This window comes from Myripristis murdjan, chromosome 12 (assembly GCF_902150065.1).
Source record: "Myripristis murdjan chromosome 12, fMyrMur1.1, whole genome shotgun sequence".
Lineage (NCBI taxonomy): Eukaryota > Metazoa > Chordata > Actinopteri > Holocentriformes > Holocentridae > Myripristis > Myripristis murdjan.
In genome coordinates, this window is record NC_043991.1 from 30,956,015 (window position 1) to 30,981,793 (window position 25,779).

The 25,779-nt window shown below is 41.0% G+C and overlaps 1 protein-coding gene across 4 annotated transcripts; it reads right to left on the bottom strand.

Annotated features, from left to right (window-relative positions):
* On the bottom strand, window positions 1–25,333 carry LOC115368879 (ARF GTPase-activating protein GIT2-like). 4 transcript variants are annotated; one of them, XM_030065287.1, is made up of 21 exons: window positions 25,134–25,333; window positions 24,414–24,547; window positions 24,106–24,218; window positions 20,385–20,490; window positions 18,225–18,311; window positions 17,984–18,114; window positions 14,402–14,496; window positions 14,261–14,306; window positions 13,330–13,335; window positions 13,196–13,244; window positions 13,014–13,086; window positions 12,808–12,905; window positions 12,552–12,663; window positions 10,994–11,145; window positions 10,728–10,880; window positions 7,879–8,088; window positions 7,621–7,710; window positions 4,958–5,040; window positions 2,897–3,049; window positions 1,957–2,020; window positions 1–1,694 (listed from the first exon to the last, which is right to left on the bottom strand). In XM_030065287.1, the coding sequence occupies exons 1-21, from the start codon at window positions 25,183–25,185 to the stop codon at window positions 1,485–1,487; spliced, it is 2,217 nt and encodes a 738-aa protein (XP_029921147.1). In that variant the 5' UTR covers window positions 25,186–25,333; the 3' UTR covers window positions 1–1,484. The 4 variants fall into 4 exon arrangements, with proteins under 4 accessions (XP_029921147.1, XP_029921149.1, XP_029921150.1 ...); XM_030065289.1 differs by lacking the exon at window positions 13,330–13,335; XM_030065290.1 differs by lacking the exon at window positions 7,621–7,710.
* Between the last annotated feature and the right edge of the window lie 446 nt (window positions 25,334–25,779).

The window sequence follows — 25,779 nt, forward strand, 5'->3', positions numbered from 1 at the left end:
TCCAGGTTTCTACTTTATTACCCAGAGGCAGAGGTTTACAACAGCAAAGGCAGTAGTCAGGGTTGAATCTGGCTCACGACACTTAATGACACTTTGGCCCCAAGTTAAGACGAGTACTGAGGCTACATTTACTTGATCACTGACTCAACATCCTAGCTGTACATATTTTTACAACTTGCAGCACAAAATACTGGGGTTCTAGCACCACAACCAAAGAAACAGATCACAAGCAGCCTAGTCTACAACTACCTGCTAGTTGAGATGCCCCCAACATCAAAACAAAAGCTATTTTAGAAGCATCACGTTAAACAGATTTTTATGAAAATAAATGTTAACATTTTCTTAGGAGGTATGATATACAGTTTATAAAGTAAATTTATAAATAAAATAGCGTTTGGATTATTTGGATAAATACTTATATGGATACTTTTTATTTGCATACTTATAATAAAAATGGATTATTCATATATTTAAGATTGCCCGTTTAGGCCAGGGAATGTATTGCAGAAGAAAGAAAGAAAGAAAGGTTCTTAGTATGGCTTCAGCATTTAGCTACTAAACTTAACTCAAATCCTTTGAGCAGTGACTCCTCTTGATCAGTGGTTTCCATCACATATCACCACCTGAGGGTACAGCAGGTTCTGACTCCAGCCCAACCCAACTGCAGCTGATTTCACTCATTCCTGAAGCAATGTCAGTTGGAATGAAAAAAAATTCATGGCACATGGTTGCCTCCCCGTGCCTTACGGGGTGTTTGCTGCATCTGTTTTTTCGTCACAATCTACTTACTACACAAACCACTGCAATCCAAGTAGACGCCATCATAAAAACAGATCGAATAGATCTGGCTGATGGAAAATAAGCTAACGTCAATGGTGTACACCACAGGTATTCAACCATGGAGAACTCAGAGAAAGCAGGTTTCCCTTCAGCCAAATGACACTTCACTTCTTAGTCTCTAGCTGAAGATGTGCTATACGCTAAAATCATCTGCTGTAATGTCTGGCTGGAATAAAAATCTGCAGTGTGTCCGCCCTCTGTTGCACATAATTGAATAGCTGTGGTATGCACTAAAGCCACAGAGAATAAAGTAGAAAGTAAAAGGCTCAACTATCCATTGCCATTCCTGTTTTATATGTACAACATTGCACTTTGAAAAGTTTGTGTCAATTCAACTATCTGTCTGAGGTTAGAAAAAAACAAGATTGTCTCCTTCACACTGAAAGACAAATCTTCATTTTCCGTCACTGTGATATAAAACAAACTCCAGAATAAATAAAGCTTTTGATTGACCCATATTTTTGCATGGTATATTTCTGTAAACCACCCACACAAGAAATGTATCATGAACACTTGGTTACACAGTCTAAAACGGGCAAACTAATAATAGTGGTAACACTGATAAAGCTGAAATGAACAACATCATTGACACGCTGTATTGTGGGGTATTTCAAAAGGTATTTTAAGAGTCTTTGGGGTTTTAGTTAGTTGTTGTTTTCTTTGGTTGTCACAGTGACAAGTTGCTTGGCCGCTTTGGCAATGTCATAGGCGCACTGGATGACCTGCTGAGTGACCAGCTGCATGTCGGAGGGGGAGGGGTTGTGGGATGTGGCTTTCTGGCACTCTACATGGAGCCGGCCGGCACTTGAAGTGAGCAGGCACAGAGACCCTCGCACGGTCTCTGAGGATGGCCTCTGTGATGAGAGGAGGAGCGGTGTGAGGAAGAGGACACTAGCATGACAAAAGTTCAGAAATAAACCTTCATATACTATGCTCTCAGTAGGCCCATGGGCACTGCACATATATGCACATGCATGTGTGTGTAAACACAACACTGTGTAATGTAGACAGGTTATTTCACATTCCCTTCAGCTGTTCACCAAAATAAACAATAGGTCCCTTAGCCACTTAGGGAAGGGGAGGGGCAACACGCTGTGGGTATAGCAGTCCACTTACCTTGGGAAACAAGGTGGCCATCTCCCTCACTGCCACGTGGATCCTCTCTGAGCATGGCAGAAAGCTGTGGGGATGAGGGACAAAAGAATTAATAGGGGGCAACCACTCCTCTGTAGTAGGACTGGGGCGATCTGCTTATCTCCCGATTCAATACTATCATGGTACTTGGGTGCCGATTCAATATGTATTGCGATTCTTTAGTATTGTGATTTGATATCCTGCTTTATCCTCTAGTTTGTGCATGTAAATTTTTCATGAGGCTGTCATTATCCTAGAGGTCATGCTGTGACATCAAGTTCCAAAAAATGGTCTCGCTTACAATGATGTTCGATGGACCAGAAGCTTAATTAATGGAAAAATAGTTTTTCTTATAAATATTGTTTTTGGCCAAGGAGGCACATGCCTTTCACGGCTGGATCAGCCTCACACTGCAGACGCTGCTGCTCGCCGTGTATCAGGCCTGCAGCTGCTGACCTCATCAAATTCTACTTTACAATGGGATTCAGTAACAAGGAAATCCTGCTGATTTGAGCCCACAATCACAATGTTGTTTTCTTCTGAATCGGCCCAAGTCACAGCAACGTCTCTTCAAAGTCCAGATGCTGAGGAGAAGATTGTGATTCTGGGCTCAAAGCACCAGTATTTCCTTCTTACTAAACCTCATATTAGAAGAAAAACTAGTTTTATTTTTTCTCATGAATTTGTGACTTTATTGTCGCAGAATTTTTAGTTATTTTCTCATAAACGTACCACTTTAATCTCAGAGAATAACAAAGTTTTTCTCTCAAAATAACAACCCCAAATGAGGAAGTCACGAAGATGAGAGGAAGTGGGTGGGAAGGGGCAGTGACAGAGAGTGAAGAGAAACCACAGGGAACAGAGAGATGAAATATGATGGAATACAGTCATACAACTGAGATGAGCTTTAACAGCACAGCACCTCTCATGTGTGTTCTCCTGGGCGGCTCTCAGAAGCTCCTGGATGTTCTTGGTGATCTGCTCCGTCTTACAGATGACGTCCTCGGTGCAGGGCAGGGAGGCCTGGCCCTCTGCCTCCTCCTCTGGCTCCACTGCCTCAGAGGCTGAACTAGGCCTGCACAGTTCACAGAAAAAAATGACGACTTTGTGTTTTTTGCTGAATCCTGCGATATGAATTGTAATGCTAGTTAGTTTGTTTTAAATGAACTTTTTGAAGGTTACTTTAAGAAACCACACCAAAAATGTATGACTGTACAATAGTGTTGTCACCTTCCAGTTTGAAATAAATGTGACTTTATATATTCCAGTTAGAATAACTTAATTTGCAGACCAAGGATACTGAGCAGCAGCAAAGCAGCTGTTTTAGGAATTGCTTGAACATCTCTCCATGTAATAAAAATGCAGCATCAACAGTAGGCACTTGTTTGTTACCAACTAAATCACATCAGTACTAGATAAGATAGCTTTAGCACTAAATTTCAATCCCTCAGTATTGTAATTAGTGCCCGACCGATGTATCGGTCAGCCACATATTCTGGCCTATCACAGATATGTCAGTATCATATTGGTACTGGCGTATGTTGACCGATATGTGCTGACATAAAAACATTTGCAGTGGTTTTTAAAGCTAGAATGAAGATACTGGTTATAATTTGAAACTAGCATGTCATGCTAGGATGTTTATAGGGAGCTGAATAACACTACAAAGTTAAGGCACAATTTGACAGGGGAAAAATTACAGCCATTTCCAGCAGGTCCCTTGACCTCTGACCTCCAGCTCTCTGAATGAAAATGGGTTCTCTGGGCAGCTGCGGCTCTCCCCTTAGCAGACATGCCCACCTTCTGCTAATCCCATGTAGTTTGGGCCACAAACCGAGTGTGTTCTTGTGGCCTGTTGTAAAATGGTGTGTTTGTGCAGACTGGGGCCTAAACAGTCTTGGAGCTGCATCAGTTGGCTTTGACTGGAAAGCTGAGACTCTTGTGAATTCAATGAGCCACATTTGATTCCTGTGTGATGATGTTGGCCCCCATAGAAGCCATTTAACTGCAGGCAGAGCATTTCTTTAAAAGTTTATTCTTTATTTAAATGGTTAGCAATTGATTGATACTGAACAGTAATGATGTTTATTTAGCAATTAATTGATTCTTTATTTTCTCAGTGTTCATTTCTAGAATTTGTTGACAATATGTAATAATGTTGAATATTCTGTCATAAAGTTTTTTCATTCCAGTTCAAAAATTCACTATATTGGCTGCCAAATCAGTAATCAAACCTAAATAGTGTTCATATAAGTATTAGGAAATTTTATCCAGTATATGATGAAGTTCTTTTGAGTTTTTAGATGTGCAAAGTCTTCGCTGGTATGTCTGGACCAGTTCTGCAGATCTGGATTGGGGCAGTTTCTCTCATAGAAATGGAACTGAGTAGAATCAGCATGAGGCCTTGGGTCATGGCAGCTTGGTGTATGTCTGGATGATTCCCCTTGTACACATTCACTTGTGTCACCACATTAACTGGCACTACTGTTTGTCCAGGTTGAGCTAGCCACTCCCTCAGCCACTGCAGCCAGTGTGACAGTTACTCAAACTCAAATCAAGGTCTCTCTCTGGACTTCTGCCAAAATTAATATTAGTCAAGCCTCTCCCACTCTTTCTGTGTAATCGCTTTTACCTTGAAAGTTTTTGCTGTGATGACATCAACATCCCAGGCACTCGAAATAATCGAATGGATTTCAGCATCTTTTTCAAAGCATTCCTAACTCCATGTTTTTGTTACCTCTTAAACCGCAGTTTGATTAAGTAGATGCTATTTATATATTTTATCATTCTCATTAATTTTTCAAAAATGCTGAAAAAGGTGTTTTTGGTATCTGTGATGAAAATTTCCAAACACTGCATCCCGTGCTGATTTTCAAATGTTTTTTTCCCCAACCAGAATATGGACCTATAGGACTGTGATGAAACCCCGGTGATTCTCACAGTGTGTGGGTGGGTACAGAGTTTACACAGGAAAAGTTCTTACACAGTCTCCTCTGGTTCTGAGTGGTTGGGTGTGGTGTCATAGTCACTCTCCAACATGCCACTCTGTCCCTCCAGGCTGCAGCCCTGTGATGGGGAGTGACAGGCAAACAGTCAGATTAATTGATTATCCTCAATCCAACCATATATTGATAGGATAAACATGTAACCAGACTAAGTCATGTGACACATTTAATCAGAACCATGCTTTTCTGACAAAAAAAAGTCATCAGTCATTTGGTTTCAAAGCAGATGGGGAAAAAAGAGGAAATCTGAAACCATTATTGTGATGTAATGCATACAGCAATGCTTATGCTGAAAATTAGTCGTTCCTGATGTTTTAACTAATAATTCTGTGATAAACCGTCAGAACTTGAAAAGTCTCTCTCATTCAAATCAACACACCGGGATGGTCAGGGCAGCAGCCATTTTTGTTTATCGTTGCCATATTAGCCGTTTAAAAACTAACACACAGTTTTCTTCTCTGCTTAAGTTATATACGGAAGACCTAAGAGGCCATAGATTCATACTTTTTATTTTCTCCATTTTACTGAGGTAACAGGATCATTTTCTTGAGATCTTAGGATAACACAACAGTGTTTTCCTGAGACAATGACATAATTAACTTGAGATCGAGAACCATCTAGTTACCATTAGTTACCATGGTAACTAATGTGTATCATCTTCTGTCAGGCTCTGACTGAAAAGATATGAGGCAGTAATTTAATATACTAATCATCATTTTATTTATTAAGTATGTCATTCTTATGGCATTAAAATTATACCATTATCTTGAGAAAATAACTCTGTTATTTCAAGACAATGACAGAAATATATATAAAATATTTTTTTTAAAAAAAACATAAAAAATATATATATAGCCGCAAGTGGTAATTCTAGGGTTCAAGCAAACAAAGACTATTAGAAGCTGAAAGCTTCAACAGCTTCATTAAAAATAACTCTCAGGGTTTCAAGTACTGATGTGGACATATCCTGACAGTTTTGTAATGACTGGACAAACTACTTCTGATTTATAGTCCAATTTGTGTTATGCCACACCTATTTTATGCATTTATAGTGCCCCCTAGTGGTCAATTTGAAGGGAACGTTCAGGCCAAGTTTCAAGTACTTGTGAGGACATGTCCTGCCAGTTTGGTGATGATTGGCCTAACAGTTGTTGACTTTTGCCCCATTATGTGCTATGCCGCGCCCCATTTGAAGTTCATTGGTCAATATCTTTAAAATTAACAAGCCTTATGCAACTTATACATTTGGTTCAATAATGATCCACAACAAATTTGGAAGCAATCAGACCTATGGTCTAGGAGTGGATATCAAACATGTGTTTTTCAAAAAATTCAAAACAGCAGAAAATCCAATATGGGTTCTTGAGGCAAATTTGTAGAGTGAGGATTAATGCATGACTGTACCAATTTTTGTGTAAATCGGACTTACGGCATAGGAGTTATTAATTTTTAAATAGCAAAATTTTGACCTTCAAGTATAGCACCCCCATTAGGCCGATTGGGGTCAAATTTCTTGGGCAGCACTTGCACCCAACTTCCAATCAATGTGCAAAATTTCATGTTTCTACCATTTACCATCTCATGGGAATTTGCAACAACATTTCTGAAGAAGAAAAGAAACAATACTAAAAACCAAAGCAAATACAATAGGGTTTCAACCCCACAGGCTTGGACCCCTAATGCTTTATAACAGCTATACAGAGAAAATAAAAAGCATGAATGTATGGCCTTTTAGAGCTTCTGCAGTTGTAGTGTTAAAGAGGTTATAAGTAAAAGGTCTGCTTGATGGTAATGATGCTGACCAGCTAGGTTTACTAGTGTGCAGATGCTGACTGGAGGAGCTAACAGGAGAAACACATCTTGCTGAGGACCAGTTTCAATGTTTACAATTGTTTTTAGTCATTTCTGCTTTCAGGCTACAGACACAGCAAACCATAAAGTTGTGTAAAGTTCTCAAGCGAGAGCGACCCTCAACGGCCCTACTGACTTGTGACCATGGCAAACAAGACGAATTGCCATTTCATTCTGAATTGACCAGATGACCTTTTAATCCGTGTATCATTCGTTCTTTCTATTTTCAATTGCCAATCAAAAATTAAAAAATGAAAACGTGACTGGTTATTTTGTTATTTGTTTTTTTAATCTAACACCAAAATCCAAAATATGCCTGGTTTTTCATAGTTCAATTTTAGGCTCGGATCCGAGCCTAAAATTGAGTCACGTTTTCATTTTTTAATTTTTGATTGGCAATTGAAAATAGAAAGAACGAATGATACACGGATTGACCATGGCCAATAGAGCAATGTTGGTTCTGCTTCATGCAAGTCCTGTGGGTTAGCCTTGTTCTATCTTCAGCTCAGGATACTGGGCCCTCTTGTCTGATCGTTCAGACTGGTTTGTCAGCTGCAGGAGTCCATTATCCATTCTATTAAGTTGACAGGGTTGTGGTTTAGTGTTCAGGTTACTGAACTGCAGCAAACGCAAAGCGGTGCATGCAGGCAGGCAGGCTATGCTGAGAGGCAGCGCAGCAGCAGTTTACAGACACAGGTAAGGAGGGAGAAGAGTATGGGGACAAGCAAGGGGACAGTCTGCTCCATCCCCTGGGACTGCCTCTGAACCGAGGGGAACTTCAGTACTTAACCCTTTGAGATCTCTCATCCCACGACCAGGACAGGGAAGAGGGGAAGGTAGGGAGGGAGGAAGCAGCCGTCCCCAAAGGACCCCTCCCAATCTAGAAGGGGGTCAAATCAAGTTAAACATTCTCTATTGAGATGGAATAAATGAATGAATTATGAATGAAAAAAAAAAATCAGCCCCAAGCCAGCCTTATGTACGAGAGGATTCATCTTCCTGCATCATTAGGAAAAACCAGCAGAGCCACTGTTGATTCTGTGCTTACATTGGTTGGGAAGGGATGTAAAACGAGGCCGTCCTCTTGGCAAGACGCTTCGCCTCTGTGGGGGTACTGCCTCAGACTAGAGCCCGTCTCATACATGGACATGGGGCGGCCTCCACGGGCTGGATGTCGAGCAGAGGCATCCTGGATATGCTGTGGTCCACTGGGGGTCTGCCATCGCAGCGTAGTGTTTTCAGTCTGCAGGGAGTTGAGCTGCAAAGAACAGATGCCTCACTTCAACTGTACCTGATCTCTTTACAAAGCCTAGACCTGACACTGGACATTAATGATTGAGTAGAATACTGCTGGTCCTCCTAGAGAAAAGTAATCCCTTAAAAGCTACTGTGTCTTCACCTCAATTTTATTTTCACCTCCTGTTCTAAGTATAGGCAAAGAGGAGCAATAGTCTCGCCTTAAGGCAAGCCTGAAACCTTTCTCTAACAAGAAACTACTCACAAGTTCCTTACATTGGCAAAAAAAAAAAAACCTATTTGTGACAACATCAACCTCTGAGGCATGATCTGCTGAGAAACTGTCACAAAAGAACTTGCCCCTATTTACAAGCAACAGCATGGGAAAGTTGTGAAGGGCATTGAGCAACATAAGCGGTTGTGCTTGTCTAACAGAGCCCACACTACCATGAGAATCAGCATGCAGTTATCAAATAAACAGTTGAGGCTCAAGAAAAGACAACTAAGCAGCCTAAATAGGGGAACATAAACAGCACAGATGTGAGAAATCGTGTTGCCAAAGGAAAAAAGTTTTAGCCTCTGATCCAAAATGAAACGTGCAGTCAGGCTAAATCTCAAGGCCTCATATTACTGTGGTTCACACTGCTCATCTCCTATTGATACCAATGTAATGCAATCTGTGAAACGCAGATGGCATATCTAAATTTAGACTCACACTACAACATCAAAAAGCTTCTTCACAGACAAGAAAGTGAGTCCAAATCTTAGAGACACATAACAAAAGTGGTGGAAGGTGATATGATGCACCCGTAAAAAACCAAGGGAAAGATTTAGGGGTTAGTTGAAAGCTGTTAGAGGCAGACAGTTTCGCCTGCTGTGGCTTTTGTCACAACAAGACACGTATATCAAAGAAATAGAAGTTAGAGAGGCTAGGTGGCTCATTATGTATTAAAAGTGGCTTGGAGTCCCACAGTGTCTTAGTAGTACAGATGAGTATGAGAAAGAGATGCTAGAACTGTCTATATCCTATATCTAATCTCACAGTTTAGAGATGACCCTGACAGTATGAAAACCAAGCAGGATGAGCTGCTTACATAAGATGAGCTGAGGAGGCTCTCAGATGTCTTCATTTGTATGACCATGTCATCCTCAAATTATGAAAGCTGCCACATGACACTGAATTCATGGCAAGAAATAATCCAAAACACTGATTCGGAAAGCACCCGACACGTCAGTAGGGCTGGACCGATCTGTTTATCTCCCGATTTGATACTATCACAACACTTGACTGCTGATTCAATATGTATTGCGATTTTACAAGTACTAAGATTTGATATTAAAATTTATTGCAATTTTTTTTTTTTTAAATTATCCTCTGTTCTATAAATTGCTCAGAAACTCATCTGATTTCATATGATACCAGCATTTTACACTGGTTTAGGAATTAAAAAAAAAAAAAAATTGATGAACAAAATATCTTAAAAATCTTTTTGGTTGAGCAAATACATTAGCAAGAACACTCACAATGTCTGCTAAGGCTGTCTCTCAGGCAAAATAGAGTCAGTATATTACCTTGGAGTGCTTAGAGAGAAGAAACTTATTGACGGGAGTTGTGGGATATGATGCCAAATCAAAATAGATTCAAGATTAAAATGTGCAGAAACAATGATTTGCTACCATCTCTCCAAAATCGGAGTAACTCTATGTTCAGGATGTAGAATGTCCCACTGTGCACCTCACAAGGGTTGACAGTCTCACAGGAAAGGGTGAACACTAACTAAAGACCAGACTTGGTGCTGAAGATAGTGTGTGTTCTACTGAAACTGACACCTGCTATTAGCTGCTGGTGGTGTCACCTGGCGCTGCAGTAGCATGGTTTTTACCATTAGATGTCAGGCTTTACACAGATCTTTGGTTTGGGGGTTTGCTACTCTGTCAGCAGTGTGTTGTGTCAGTGATTGTGGAGGTGGGTAGTTGTAGAAACAACTGCTGAGACTTCTGGAGGTGCTGTGGGTCTAATTAAAAGAAAACATCAGTTGTAGCCTGATGCTCTTTATTGTTGCCATTTGTGCATTACAACCTGACTTGTTGCATGACATCTGATTTGGGCTCCTGTATGAATGCTGACTCTGGGTTATGGCACAAAGACCTGTAATATCACATCATATGTGCTTAAATATGCAGTGTTAGTATTGTCAGGGGAGGTCTGGTGACTGGTAGTAATTACCGCTGAAATTTGATCCCATTCTGAACAACCATGTCAGTGATTCTCTCTAGTTACCCTTGTGAAAAATTTCATCTGAAATTACCTACCTCCAATCCTTTAGAGATCAACATCTGGTGATTCCTGTGATTACCACCATTCCAGCTGGTGTATGAATGACATTTTTAAAGGGTAAGTGTTGCTGTGAAATTAGTACAGTATCGATAGGGCTGTGATGGTTTTTTGTTTCCTAAAATCATCAGTGTGAGGATGAAAATACCATGAAGCAGTGCAAAGGGAATTTGTGTCATGGCTTTTCAAATACTAAGATGCACCCCTCCATCTAATTAAAGTGACACAAATCACATTGAGGGTGCACTGCACAGTGCAGAGAGAGAATAAAGCCTTTGACCACATTTGTGTCTGTGACCATAAAGGTAGGATGTGAAACAGCCAACCTTGCTCTGCATCATCCGCAGCTCTTCACTCAGGTGACAGTTGACCTTAAGAAGCTGTTGTATTTTGGCCTCTGATGCAGTGAGGGCACTCTTCACCTCCATAAATTCTTGCACAGTAATAGGTCCATCGGAGAGGTCAGACGACTCCGAGCTCTGCAGCAGGAGACGTTAGGCAGGGATAGGATTGAATTTAACAGTTCAAAAAGTAGGACACCATGTTTTATAACTATCACAATGCCGTGGTTTGGGGACAAATAAACAGTGACCTTGGTCCTCCCATCATTGCAATTATCCCCACAGGTGGCCTCCTGCACCGGGTCTTCGTCCGATGCCACGCTGTCATAATCTGGCTGGTCATTGTCCTGGCTCTCACTGCCGTGGCGACTGTCTATTCCCTTCAGGATCAGCTCCACGTTCTCTGAAGGCAGACCACCAGGTAAAAAGATTAGGAATTAAACACTCTGCTAGCTACAGACAGTTTTCTCATTCAGATGGCTCAACCAAATTCAAACCACTAATGGAGCTTTTTCTCAAATGTTTTTACACGAGGCTTATTTTTCTTTAAACTACAGTAAAAAGGGACAAAGATGATACAAATGTTATGTTGTTACAAGTAATTTGTATATATTATTTACAAGTGATTTGTTAATCCTCCAGCAAACTGCTTTTTTAGGATCACAGCCGCATGCCAATCCAATGCTGTCATTTTAGCTCTGATGTGGTCAGGGTCTACTGTGTTTGCCTCATTCAATAAAGAGGATTAGTTAAAAGTTAACCACCAGTCATTTATCAAGCCTCTAAAAAAACCTAGAAATGATCTTTTCACCAACATATTTTTTTCCATGAAAAAAAAAAACATCCCTTAAAGCCTCAAATGCGACTTTAAATCTTTCCCATCATTAAAAATGTGCAGACCTATGAATATGCAAATAGGCATATGTCCATCCCCCTGCCTGCTGGCACACCGGCTCATAACCAGAGCTTTGTTCATGGAACGTGGAAGTCCTCTGAATGTGGTGCCCGATTTTTTTTTTATTTTTTTTAAACCAGGTCTGTTAGTTACACAAATATTGTTCATGTAAAGCAGCCAGTTCCAGTTGGTCCAGCTGATCCTTTGAAAAGAAAACACCTGTGTGGCAGAGCTCTGTGTTCACAGAAAGCCCATCCCACGACAGTTGTGGTGTAAATCATTATCTAACCATGAGAAAAAAAAAAAAAAAAAAAAGAAAAAAAAAAACAGCAAATCTCGTAGCTACACTAATATTGTTCATATGAAACAGCCATTTCCAGCTAGTCATGTTGTTTTTTGGAAAACAATACACTGCAACCACAGGAGCTGCTGCTAATGATATGCAAAGCAGCTCCCTGTCAGCTTACAACTGATTGGCTGTCTGAATCTCCGATTTTAGGGGCATGTATACGCACCTCCACCCTCAGTACAGGAGAGTGAAAACACATCTATTGACAAACTTTGCCCAGATACAAGTCAGTTCAGTCAAGGCCATGCATTTTAGGGGATACAAACATAAGAGAACCACATTTTTGGATGGAGGGGGGCTTTCAGATTGTCATCACTTCACACAGCTGTTGTAAATCTTGGTTGTGAAGCAAACAATTAAAATGAAATGATAATATTTAGGGTGGACTATTGGCCTACACAACACCAGGCTAACACTACTGCTTAAATTATGCTTTTTGTTTCAATAAAGGCTAATTGAGTGAAGCACATCATTTCTGCCTAGAAACATACCGCAGTGGAAAGGATTTTTAAGATCTGTTAAAATATTGTGATAGGCCGGGCATACAAGTTAAAAAGTGTCATACCTTTGGGACTTTCACAGCTGTTACCCCACTGCCGACGTTTGGCATCAGTTAAAATATCAATGACAAGGGTGGCAAATTCATGAGCGTTGAACCTCGCTAGCTTTTGGCGGCCCTGAGAAAACAAATAGATACATAAATATCAAAGATGTGAAGGATGAAGGATGGCAGCGCTATCTGGATTTAAACGACGTCAAGCAACACGACATGTTCAATCCAACATTCACACAATTCCTATTTTATGTGAAGCAGCGCTCGCCTGGTTTCTGGTGGAGGAGTATTCCGGGTTGACAGGCAGGAAAGGCACAACTGTGGTGTCCGTCACAAGTGTGCTGTGGTTCTGAGTCGCCAGCCACACTGAAACAACAGCCAACACAGCGTGAGAGAATTCAAGCGTTCCCGTTTTTGGATTGACATTAGACAGTACAGCTACCGTGATGATAGCCGCCATGGGCACACACCAACCTGCATCAGTTTCTCTCCTGTCAACTTCATCATAGACGTCCATGGCGAGTTCTTCAAACTGATGGTTACTGAGCTGGAATAAAACAATACAGAGCTAAGCACAAAATCGATTCTAGCCGCAAAGCACACCTTATTGGATCTTTTCATCTTTTGAGTGAAGTGAAATGCAAAATTTTTCTTACAGACTGGAGCTTCTTCTTTGCAGCTTTTGCAAACTCTGACAAATCCAGACTGTTGTGAACAAGAAACTGATGTTACATATCTTGCCCACAGTTCCAGACAGATACATGGTAGAAGAAATAATGAACATACTTACTTATTTCTTAGCCATCAAAACAACGCGGCATAGAGAAAATACAATTTGAATTTTAGCAAAACTTATGTTACACTGCCTTTCTAAATACAGAGCAGAAACAAATAAAATAAATACACTACTCACAAAAGTTAGGGATATTTGGCTTTTGGGTGAAATTTATGGAAAATGTAAAAAGTTCAAGCTACAGTGATATTATATCATGAAAGTAGGGCATTTAAGTAGAAGCATACACTGGTGATTTCCTCATCTAAAACAATTTCTTGAAACAAAAGCCAACAACAGTGGTGGGTATACCACAACAAAAAATGTCAGTGTCAATAACTTGTCATGTGCCCTTGAGCATCAATTACAGCTTGACAACGACGTCTCATGCTGTTCACAAGTCGACTTATTGTCTGCTGAGGCATGGCATCCCACTCTTCTTGAAGGGCGGCCCTCAGGACATTGAGGTTCTGGGGTACAGAGCTCCGAGCCTTTACACGGCGACTCAGCTGATCCCATAGGTTTTCTATGGGATTCAGGTCTGGAGAAAGTGCAGGCCACTCCATCTGAGGTACCCCAGTCTCCAGCAGCCGTTCCCTAATGATACGACCTCGATGAGCTGGAGCATCAAACACCTGATGTGAATTTTGCCGTTAAACTCCTTGTTAGAGAACAGCAACTTGTGCAAAAAGGACTGAAACACTGAACAGTTGGACATGTGCATTCAAAAGTTTACAGAAGGTCACATTAAGTTCACCTGTAAAGGTTAGAATGCATTTTAGGTTCATCCTGAAATTTCACCCGAAAGCCGAATATCCCTAACTTTTGGTGAGTAGTGTATAAATAATCAGAAAGCACTGAGTGCTGTCTCAGCTAATAATATCACTTATTATTATGACTGTGCTACAAGAATCCCTTGTCAGTGTTTGACACAGTGCACGTTTCTTACCTGTCTGCCATTTGTGGAATGATGAAGTGCTGCCCATTTCTATGATCTACAACACAACAAAAGCAGCTCATGACAGAAGACTAAACAAACAAAAAAAAAAACACCAGTTTTCAATCGCCATACCTCTGCGTGGCCTCTTACCTGGCCTTCTGCCACAAAGATAAAATGTTAAGCGGTCCGTGAGTTCATACTGGATCTCCACCAGCCTGTCTGCCAGCTCCTGATGCCCAGCTTGTCTGCACAGATAACACATAAAAGGTCATGATTCACAAATATGTCCTTCGCTAAATGATGGTGGTTAACATACAAACACCAAACACTGTTTTCTTTCAGCACAGAGGAATGGAACAATGATCTCAGTGGAACAACAGTGTTGTTGCAGAGGCATTTTATATTACAGAACAAAGACAAACAGCATTTAATTAAGAATATTGGAAATGAGGCTTATATAAACATACACAACTGACAAACTCAACAACAGACCAAGCAGAATGTATAAATGGAGTCCATTACATAACTGTGCTCTCACATTGGTGAATTACCATATGGTCAAATTACCTCTTTGTGTTTATTTTCTGATTTGATGTTATTTTTATTGTCTGTACATTCCCTGTTGGCTGTCCCACATCTCAGAGTGAGGATGGACTGTATGGGAGGCCAGTTTTTTTTCTCTACCAAACTGGTGTGCACTGCAGTGTGTGCTGCTCTCGTTTTGGTACGCTGACCAGATGTTGCTATTCCCACGGGACTAGTATTACCTGGGGACCTCTTGTAAACTGTAATAATTGCAGAGATCTTCTGTCAGCTTAATACCGTGCAAATCAGCCATGTCTGTAATTTGTTCAATAAAATTCCAGCACCAATTACCAACCATATTTCAGCAAACACACAGGCAATCTGATAATATTTATCCTATGCTAATCAACATCTCAGCAATTTGGGGTCACATTTTTTTCTTAAGCAAGGTCTTTTTGTTATCTCTGGACCTTTTGTCTGTCTCTTTCCCCGTCAAGAATTGTGAAGGCTGTGACAAGTTCAGACAGCATTCTGGGTGCAAATTCAGGAGGCTTATCTCACAACACAGCACTGAGACTCATTAGCAGAAAGAGCAAGCTCGACTCCTTCAGAGGGACCAAATCTGGAAAGATGATGAGATGGCTGACATGCATGGCAGTGTGCGGTAAGGAACTTTTCTCAACAGGCTCAACACCTTCAGTGCTGCTGTTGCTGATGTTACATGGAGCCTTGACATACGCACAAAACACACACATGGAGGGAGTCATTTCTAAATCACCTGAGGTCCCCAGGTCTTACTAGTCCCATGCAAACAGGGCTTAACACTCCTATTACCTGCTAATAACTGTGCACATGTACCTTTCCACCCAAAATTTCATGTTTTGGCCTAGAGGTGGCACTAAAGGTTAGATCATAAGGTTTACTTTTAGCAAATCAAGAGAAGAAGCATGTATCAAATGGGCATGGGCTACATGGAGCTGGGTTAGAGCTATTAAAGTGATGCTTGTAGTCACAGGGCAGCAAAAGACAACCACAGCTGTGATAGAAAGCAGGAAAAAGGTGAGGACAGCGAACCATCCAGTGCTCAAAAACATGATGTGACAGAAAGGCTCATGTGACAGGCAAGATGCTTGGCAGGCTGCTGTGCTGTTAGCATGACCACATTCTGCCCCAGAGGTCAGCCAGTTCATCAAGATGAATGACACATAACAGGACATGACCTCGCCCAGCTGAGAAGGAGAAGGGGACTCCTTGCAATATACTTTCCTGCTTCACAGCTATAACTTTAACATTGTATCTTAATCTGATCTGCCGATATTCCTGCAGAGTCTTGGACAAAACATACAGCTCATTCATACTGTTTGCCAGTGACTTAACAAAAGTAATAGTACATTTAAAAATGTTTGTGAGAAAAACAATAGTCATGTAAGAGCTTCTGAGAAAGTGGTCCACTAGCCCAGGTCCACCTTTTAACACTGAGTATGTTTCCATGCACACTAATTTTCCACCATTATTCTGAATATGACAATATTGTGAATTTGATACAGGTCATGAAATCCACATATTCCATTTGGATATTCCTAAGTAGACCTTCCAAATGTAGCATTTTCTGATTAAGACGTGTGGGAGATGCCGGTGTTATACAGGCTTTGGCATTCTCTAGTCATGTTTCCAGCGCACTGGCCGAATGTGTGTCTCAGCTGGAGTCTTTACTGCAGTTTGCAACACACGGCTGCCTGTTTACCGTCAGCTCTGTGCGGGTCCTGTCGACATGGTAATGACACTCTCGCTAATCTACATTCAAACTTTTGCCAGTGTGATTAGGATTAAGCTTAAGGTGAGGGCAGAACGCTACTGTGCTAAACTGAGTGTCCATGTGCAAGAGCATGTGAGAGTTTCACAAATCTAGGGTTACCATCTAGACACGTAAACAAATCAACTATCCAGAAGTTTGCAAGTCTGGGGTAGAGCTGCATTAACAAAAGAAAAGCCCACATTTCTGGCCACAAGGAGAAACACACCCACTTTTAAACATCGTGAAGGACTTGGATATCAACAGGTTTTTGGATATGCACAAATATCACAACACCAGCCTTTTCCATAAGGATGATGAATGTTTCTCATTCTGATTTCTGAAGTAATGAAAAAAAAAGAGTCTGTGCGCATGCACTGGCGGTTCTGGGGAGGGGCCAACAGGGGCCAGTGCCCCCGTAACACTGAGTCTGGACCCCGCTGAATTAGCTGAACTAATGCTTCTTCATAAATTGTTACATGAATGAAGGCTGTATTTTTTTCTCATTTCATCTGATTTCACCTGTTACCTGTTGTGTGTGTGACTTCACATGGGATTTTATAATAAATGTATGACTATACTGCATTGTCTTTGCAAGAGTCGTGCATATCTCATGATGTCAGTCATCTAGATTTCTAAATATAAATGCAGACCGGTACGCTCCACAATCTCATCCACAATGAAGGGCTGCGGCGGCTGAGGGCTGCACCGTGCGCGCGCTCTGTGAAAGCTGCTTTAGAGCGTTGCACCACTGGAAATGGGAGTCAGTTTTGTTGATCTACGGTGAAAACAGCGAGCTCGAAAAGTTACCAACCAACCGACGAGAGGCAAGATTTTAGAAGCAGGACTTTGTACTAAGTGAGGAGTTGGTCTGTACTAAGGTTACACTGAAAAAAGGATGTCTCCATTGTTTCTGTTTTTTTTATACTTGTGTCTCAAATGTGATATTTTGAACCATTCAATTTGGTTACAATGGGTAATCACTAGTTTTATGGAAAAACAAAAATCAGATATAATTTCAAATCTTTGTCTTTTTTGCCCCGGGTTGAATGTGCCCCTCTGACAAAAGCCCTGGCCCCAGCCAGGCCCCTTCAGTAAAATTGGCCTAGAACTGCCACTGTGCGCATGGTCTTACAAGCTGGAGTATGCATGGCTGCATTTAAATGGGAATATCAATAGAATATTCATCTTCGTTAGCCATGTAAACAGTTTAGCAGGAATATTGTTTTTATTTTTTGGAAGAAGGACAAAAACTGGAATATTTTGTGCATAATAACATAGTAATTTTAGAGGGCTGATCAACATTAGATAATTTTGGTACAGTTCTTACCAATCATCTCCACAAGCATCCTTTCAAAAACTTTCATGTCACAAATAAGATTAATTATAGTGAAGAGAAAATATGCTATATTTACCTTGCATAATCGATGGGGGTCTTCCCCCCTGAGTCCAGAGCCCCGGGGTCAGCTCCATAAACTGCCAACAGCTCTGCTTGGAACATCTGGCCTGCTTTGGCTGCTATGTGCAAAGGGGTGTTTCCTTTCTCCTGTGGCCCCAAAAAACCCCCACAGTCTACTTTAACATCATGTGAACCACAAGCAAACAAATTCTGATAGCTCAAGCTCATCCACCTTTGGTTTTGCTTTTCCAACTTACAGGATGGAAGAAGTTGGCCTGGGCTCCCAAGGATAACAGTCTGAGGCAGGTCTCCAGGTTCCCGGTCCGGACACTGGAATGGAGTTGCTGGAAGGATTTCTTGTCAGTTAATGTCACATATCTTAATTTTACCTAATGATTTTTTTCCCCCTGTGTACAAGGGATGTCACAAGAACCGATACTTTGGAACACAGTCGATGTCATTAGTCCAAAAATAATACCCGTTTTTCCATGGCACCGCAGGTACTGGACAAATTTATTTAGATTTCACCTTCAGCAGACCGTAACACATTCTTTCAGAACTGACGGAGCAAGAGCTGTGGATGGAAGGAGCATCAGCCATCAGCCTCAAACACCGATGCTAACAGGAAGAAATAAATTTGCAAAACCAAATACACAAAGGGTGCCATTGAAGTTTACTGTTAAATAGTTGTTTCTTTTTCTTTTTCTAATTATGTATAATGTTTAATCCATGTTTAATAATTTTATTTTCTATACAATCAATTAATCAATCAAGAGGGAACCACACTTTCATTTCATTATTCAACCTGTTGTATAATGACAAATAAACTTCCTTGTATCCTTGTATCCTTGTATAAGCCATATGTCTCTGCTGGATACTGCAATTGAAATTCTGTGCATTCTACAAAGCTGTTATTTAAGCACAGCTGACTTATTGTTTGTGTTGAATGCTTGAAGGCTTAAATACTTGCTTATTCCTAAGATTTTATTAAAGGAGTGTATGTTGAAGTAAATGTGTGTGTGTTTTTTTTTCTTCTTTTTTTCTGTGGTATCGAAACGGGCATCGAGAATCATGGAAATTCTCGGGTGTTGCTTTTCTGGTATTGTGACATCCCTGCAGCGCACTAGTTACTGAATCAGGAGAGCTGGCTGAAGACATGCTCATACACAGCAACAATGTGGACAAACGTCACACACCTTCACACACACTCTGACCTGCACAGGACTACCACAGTCTTCTACTGCCGGCCACAAGCTCCACTGGAGCAGCTGAGAGTTCAGTGTGTTGCTCAAGGGCACTGTTGACAGCATTACTGAGGAAGTGAGGTTTTACTCACTTCATCGATCCAGTCACTCTTTAACTTAAAGAAAAAATCCTGCCACAACACACTGAACTGGCGATTTATGTCGTGTTTCAAGTGCCACTTTGTTGTTTGACATTGTATTTTGTGCTATTCTGTAGCTAACTGGTCAACTGTTAATCCGCTGATGTCACTGGAAGATATTTTCAGCACGGCCACAATCAGGTTCAGGTTCAAGTTTATTTAGAGCCCCGAATCACTGTTTAGTCTCAAGGGGCCCACAAGTTTACAACAAACAGGACGAAGCCCTGACTTGAACTCACACAGCCAAAGATAGTAGAGGACATTTTGAGAAGGAGAGAGGAGAGAGGCAGCCTGGCCAGCCAGGAGTGCTGATGAAGTGAGCAAATTAATCACATTAAATTAGGAAGCTACCGTATTTCCCCAATTTATCGCCCAGGCGTTTAATACACAAAATCAACTTGGACCCCGGGCGTTTAAAAGAACCAGGCGGCTATTCGCTGCAGGCCTTTATTTATTTTTGCACAGACCTGCACCAGGCCATTATTGTGAGGACAGTTACTGTCCAACATATTTACAGTCGGTCGATTTAAGATTACAGTACACCCTTTTTTCTAACGTTAGCTAGCTCTCTTATTTTGACAGAAAACGGAAGTGCTGCACAGTTATTGTGCGGCTAACGGTTTACTTCTGCAAAAATAAGGTGAATAGCCTTATTTTGGGTTACCTCAATATAATGCAAATAATCGCCCCAGCGGTTATTCGGGTGGGCGTTTAATACGCAAAATGGGTGCAGACCCCAGGCGTTTAAAAGAACCCGGCGGCTATTTGCGGCCGGGCGATTAATTGGTGAAATATGGTACACCAAATATAAACAAATAATTAAATAAATAAATATATACAATTTAAAATTTAAAAAATCTAATTCCATAAGTTATGACAAGTAGAGTGTATGGGCTTTGCTGAGTCACCAACTGGCATCAGTATTAAACAAATGAAACCAGCACGAGGTGATGAGCCTGTTTCAATAACATTTGTTAGGCTATGAAACATTTCAACTATTAAACACAAAACCATGAAGGAAGCAGCATCTGACCTTGCTGAGGTCCTTCGTGGTGACGTTGTCGTCCTCACGACAGGGCATCCGATGGACAAACGCCAGCATCTGATATTTGGCCTTGATGAACTCGGTCTTGTTGGGACTGGAAACAACAAAGATGCTCACCAACACATCATCTAGACTGAACACCTGCACCATTTTCCAGCAAGAGAAAAGCAGCTCAGGCCTGGTGACCTGCTCATCTGGTGCAGTCATTTTTTGCTAATGCTGTTTTAGAAATGTTACATAGAAGAGCTCTGTGGGAATGTCTGTGTTTTGCTTGGGATTTCAGTAGTCCAGTTACTGTAACGGTTCATTTAAAGGCAAGATGAGTGTGGATTGGGCTGCATATTTTTGTCCAAACCCAACCCGAGACCGACACCAAAGTGACTGAGCCCGACCTGAACCCAACTGCCATTCTCTATTTTGTGTTCAAACCCGGCCCAAACCCCTCCAGCACTAAACTCCAGCACTATAGAGGAAGTTGCCCAGAACTTACAGTAGGTCTATCATTTTTTCTTTTATTTATTTTTATTTATTTGACCCAAACCCAAACATAAATTCAAAATTTTTGACCCAACTGACCCAACAGGCTCGGGTCAGGTATCCACACTCTATGATGAGCAGGATTTTCCTAAAAAAAAAAAGAAAAAAAAGAAAGAAATTGTCACTTCTGAGCCACTAGAAGTGTGTGTTGGTGTGTGTATCTGGCAAGGTACTTTCTTCATTAGTTTTTATTTTTATTTCATTTCGTTTCGACTTTTTTTTTTTAAATTCCAGTGTAGTTTTGATTTGTTTTTAAAGTGGGTTTGCTAGTTTTGTTTAGTTTTTATTTTTCGAAAAAGCTCAGTTTTAGTGTAGTTTTTATTAGCTGTGGTGTTAGAGTCTTTTTTTTTTTTTTTTTTTTTTTTTGTAAAATGGGGTATGATTCAGAAAGGTCAGAAAAAGTATTGTGTAATAAAAACTCAACAAAACATTAGACCAAAAGACATTTTTCTCCAGAATTTTAGTTTATTTTTATTCGTTTTGTAAACACGCAATACAGTTTCAGGTGGCTATTGTTTTTTTGTAAAGCCTCTTTTTTATTTTTAATTCAGTTAACAAAAAATCTCACCTACTTTTTGTCATTTTGTGAATTTTCATTAACAATAATAACCTTGCTGCCTGGATTTTCTTGTTCTGTTGCATTCAGGATGTTTTTGATTGCCTGCCTTTGGGCAGCGGGTGTGTAGCTCCCATCCAATAACAGCACGTAGAGCCAGGTTCAATAGCACTGCATCCAATAGGAAGCTAGGAAAATTGTGGATGTGGATCGCAGAAAAGAAGTTAATATAGCGAGGCAAAACTCCAAGTGGATAAAGCTCGTTTCTCAACAACAGTGAATTTGGGGTTTGGCTTTCACTGCAGGAGAGCACTGAGGGCAGGCCAGTGTTGAATGTTGTGTTTACAGCAATAACAAATCTTACTCATTCTGCCTTCAACTTTAGATGTTACAGATACATATTCTGAATTTTTAATTAGTAACCCTCATGGACAGTGCAGCACACTATTATAGAGCATTAAACAACAAAAACAGCCTTCAGTGTTTCCAGTGATTAGAGTGTTGACCCAAATCTATTAGGACCTGTTGGGACCAATGGGGCTAGGTTTGGACCAAAATTTATAAATCATGTTTGAGTTTGGCCACATGGGCATTATTTTAGTGAAACTAAAGTATAAAATAAATAAAAATGACGGACCTACTGTCTGTTCTGGGCAACTTCCTGTAAAGTGCTGGAGTTTACACGATGACTCTGTGGGCGACACATAGGCTATTTGAGGCACTAAATGTCACCTCGTGGTGGAGGCCAAGCTAAATGTGGGGCTCAGGTTGGGTTTGGACACAAAAAAAGAGAATACCTGTTGGATTCAGGTCAGTCTGGGTTACTATGCTCCTGTCTGGGGTCAGGTTCAGACAGAAATATGCGGCCTGATCTGCACTCTAGCAGTGATACATCTCACTGTCAAGAGGTTAAACAGAATACATTTCAGAGCATGTTCTTCCAGTAAGGCTTGTGTGGCGGAAGATAAAACAGGAACTGAAAGCACACACTGCAGAGCATTACAGTACCAGCTAATGCAAAAAATATCCAGCTCTGAATAAACTGAGAGACCAAAACAAAATTTTCACTTTCTCAGCTTGTGGATCTGTGTCTTTGATATTCTTTCAGGAACTACATGTTTTCAGCCAGAAAAATTTCCATTTAGAACACTTATTTACAGAAAATGACAAGTGATGAACAAAAATCCAAAAATACAGAATTACAGCATAGAAGAATGTAAACCATGGGCAACACATAACTCTATGTAGTTTTTTTTTTTTTTTTTTTTTTTAAAGATTATTTTTTGGCATTTCTGCTTTATTTGACAGTCACAGTAGAGACAGACAGGAAAGGCAGGGGAGAGAGAAGGGATGGCGTGCTGCAAAAGACCTGAGGTCGGATTCGAACCCCATTCGCTGCGATCAGGACTAAGCCCTGGTACATGGTGCGCACACTTTACCGGTGAGCCACCGGGGCGCCCCAACTCTATGTAGATTCAAGACTAAAAATCTATGTATGCACAAAAATAAACTTTTCTTCAGCTTTAGAAAAGCCTGCCAAAGCAGCTGCTGTACTGAAACCTGCAGCTGTTATGCACCACTATCTACTCTGAGCCTTCACAGCCTGTAGAGTCATCTAAAATGAGTGGGCCAATGAGCATTATTCATCTTCCCACATTCATGTACGGTTTGTGTACCCATAAATAAATATGTTTGTTTGCGCTAGAGTAAAAGTCATACTTGCAGAAAAAAGGGCGTCAACCCACACATCTATAAATAACCTTCATGCACTCCATCAAGCACTTCCATCCCTTACACAACAGGCTAATGAGTATACATCTTTAATTTCATTTAGCATCACATTCTGAGACTGATTTAAAAAACTGAATGTCACAAGGGACTTGTGGCATTCCTTCACAGTTGAGAAAGTTTTCTTCACACTAAACTGGTTCCTGAATCAAATGATCAACTGGATGAAGCATTTATGACATTAATTCATTATATAACAATTTACTTATTAGGGCTGGGGAAAAAAAGAAATTAACTTAGGAGTTGCAATTCATTTTGTCTGATTTCTTAATTTTTATTTATTTATTTATTTACTCATTTTTGCTGAATCAATTTAAAGTAAAGATACTGGTATCACATGAAACCTGATGCCCTCTGAAAGGGGGCTAAATATCCCCTGCCGAGGAAAAAACTACAATTTCCATTGGGGTCCCTTGACCTCTGACCTCCAGCTCTCTGAATGAAAATGGGTTCTCTGGGCAGCCACGGCTCTCTCCTTTGCAGACATGCCCACCTTCTGCTAATCCCATGTAGTTTAAGCCACAACTTGACATCACTGTATAAAATGACGTACAGTGACCTCTAGGATGATCAATAGTATCCAATTTTGAGACAAGCATATCTTTTACTACTGTGTCTTACTGCAGGTTCCATCATGCCACTCAATCATGTCAATCAACAGGTTCAAGCATACACATGCAATTCAGCATGCCCCTATCTGAAAATCCTGTCATCACTAGCTGGATGGATGAAAGGCAGATGCTTGCTGCCAATCACAAAAACACGCTAAGCCACATTCACACCATTCAAATATTTGATTAAAAAAAAAAAAAAAAAAAAAACACTTACTGAGCTCTGTCCTGGGGGTTGGCCTTGCGTTTGCCACTCATAACAGAGGAAGGGTCCAGAAGGCTATGCTCCCATATGGAATTAGCTCCATTGCCATATAGTGTCTGGACCATCTACAACACAAAACCACAGCAATCATACTGATTAAGATCTAGTGAGTCACATAAAGCAGTATGCCACTTGATGCAGGTGTGTGTGCAGCCACTGTGCCAGCTCGGTATAGAGTAAAGTTAGTGAACTAGATCGCAAAATGCTCATCATTTTGATCAGAGGTGAACTGGGAGAGGTGGTGTCCTCTCTCTGGTTACCTGCAGCTGGGAGGGTGGCCATGGTGTGTGAGTCAGATGTTTGACTTGAGAGCTGTGTCGCCCCAGACCTCGGTGGATGCTGCAGCACTCATCACAGATCAGCACCCCCCTGTTCACAGAGGCCCAGCGGGGCTCTGCAACACACACACACACACACACACACACACACACACACACACACACACACAGGATCCCTGTCAGTCTGGCCTCTAAAAGTGATGCTGCAGCCGAGATTATTCTAGGTGACGATCCTAGCTGAATAAAAAGTCAGCAAGTACATAGAAGGTTCTATCTGACTGATAACAATGTCTTCAACACCTACACAGTCACAATTACAAGCACATCTAGATGTGGGTCTTAGACAGCTTCAATTTAAACAATGCTGCAACGCTATCAATCAGTGTATTATCTAAATCACAGTCGATTCGTTCATTGAGCAGAAGTTTTCAGCAGGTTAGCGAGTCAGTTTAAGAAATGGGAAGCTAAGTTGATGAAAGGGATTTAACTTGACAGAGCACACTGAGCTGGAGTCAGCGCTCCCTAACACAGCACAGTTGTGAATAAATCTTTCCAAAAGAACAAAATCGATCTATCATCTGACTATCATGCACAATTAGCCATCTGATTAGTGATCAGCAGCTGATAACTAACTTAACCTAAGTTGCGAGTGAGGTTAGCTAGTTAGCTGGGGAGCTAACGCTAGCAGCTTTGGCATCTTACCCAGGGCGCTGCAGTCAGCGCAGACCTCCCTGCTCCGCACTCGCTTTGACATCCCCGTCAGCTGATGACAATCACTACCTAACAAAGTCGAGATTAATATTCGCTAGGTCCGGTATTAACACAACTAGACAAAGAGAGGACGGGGTAATCCGGTGCAGCGGCTGGTGTCGTCTCTAGCAGGCAGAGTAACAGCCCTGCGCCCTCCCCTACACTGTGTTGCCAGGTTGGTGTGATGTAGTCCAGACCAGTAACTGCTCCAAATCCAGTTGATAACACTAGTTGATAACACACACACACACACACACACACACACACACACACACACACACACACACACACAAATGACCTATAATAAGTAATACAAATGAAGTCATAAACAATGGTAACAGTATTGTGGTTCACTGCAATTCTTCGATATGACATAGTATTAAAACAATAATTCAAATATTCACAAGTTCGCTGTATTGTTAATGTACTGTCTTTTTTAATGTATTTAAAAACCCAGCCGAGCTCATGGCATAACAGCCAAAATCCAGTGCATCCACCCGTCCCATTTTACCCCTCACAATGCAACCCCAAAATGCGTCCAACTGCGCTGAAAATCTGGCCCAATCTGGCAACCCGGTCTGTGTAACAAAGCAGGGTC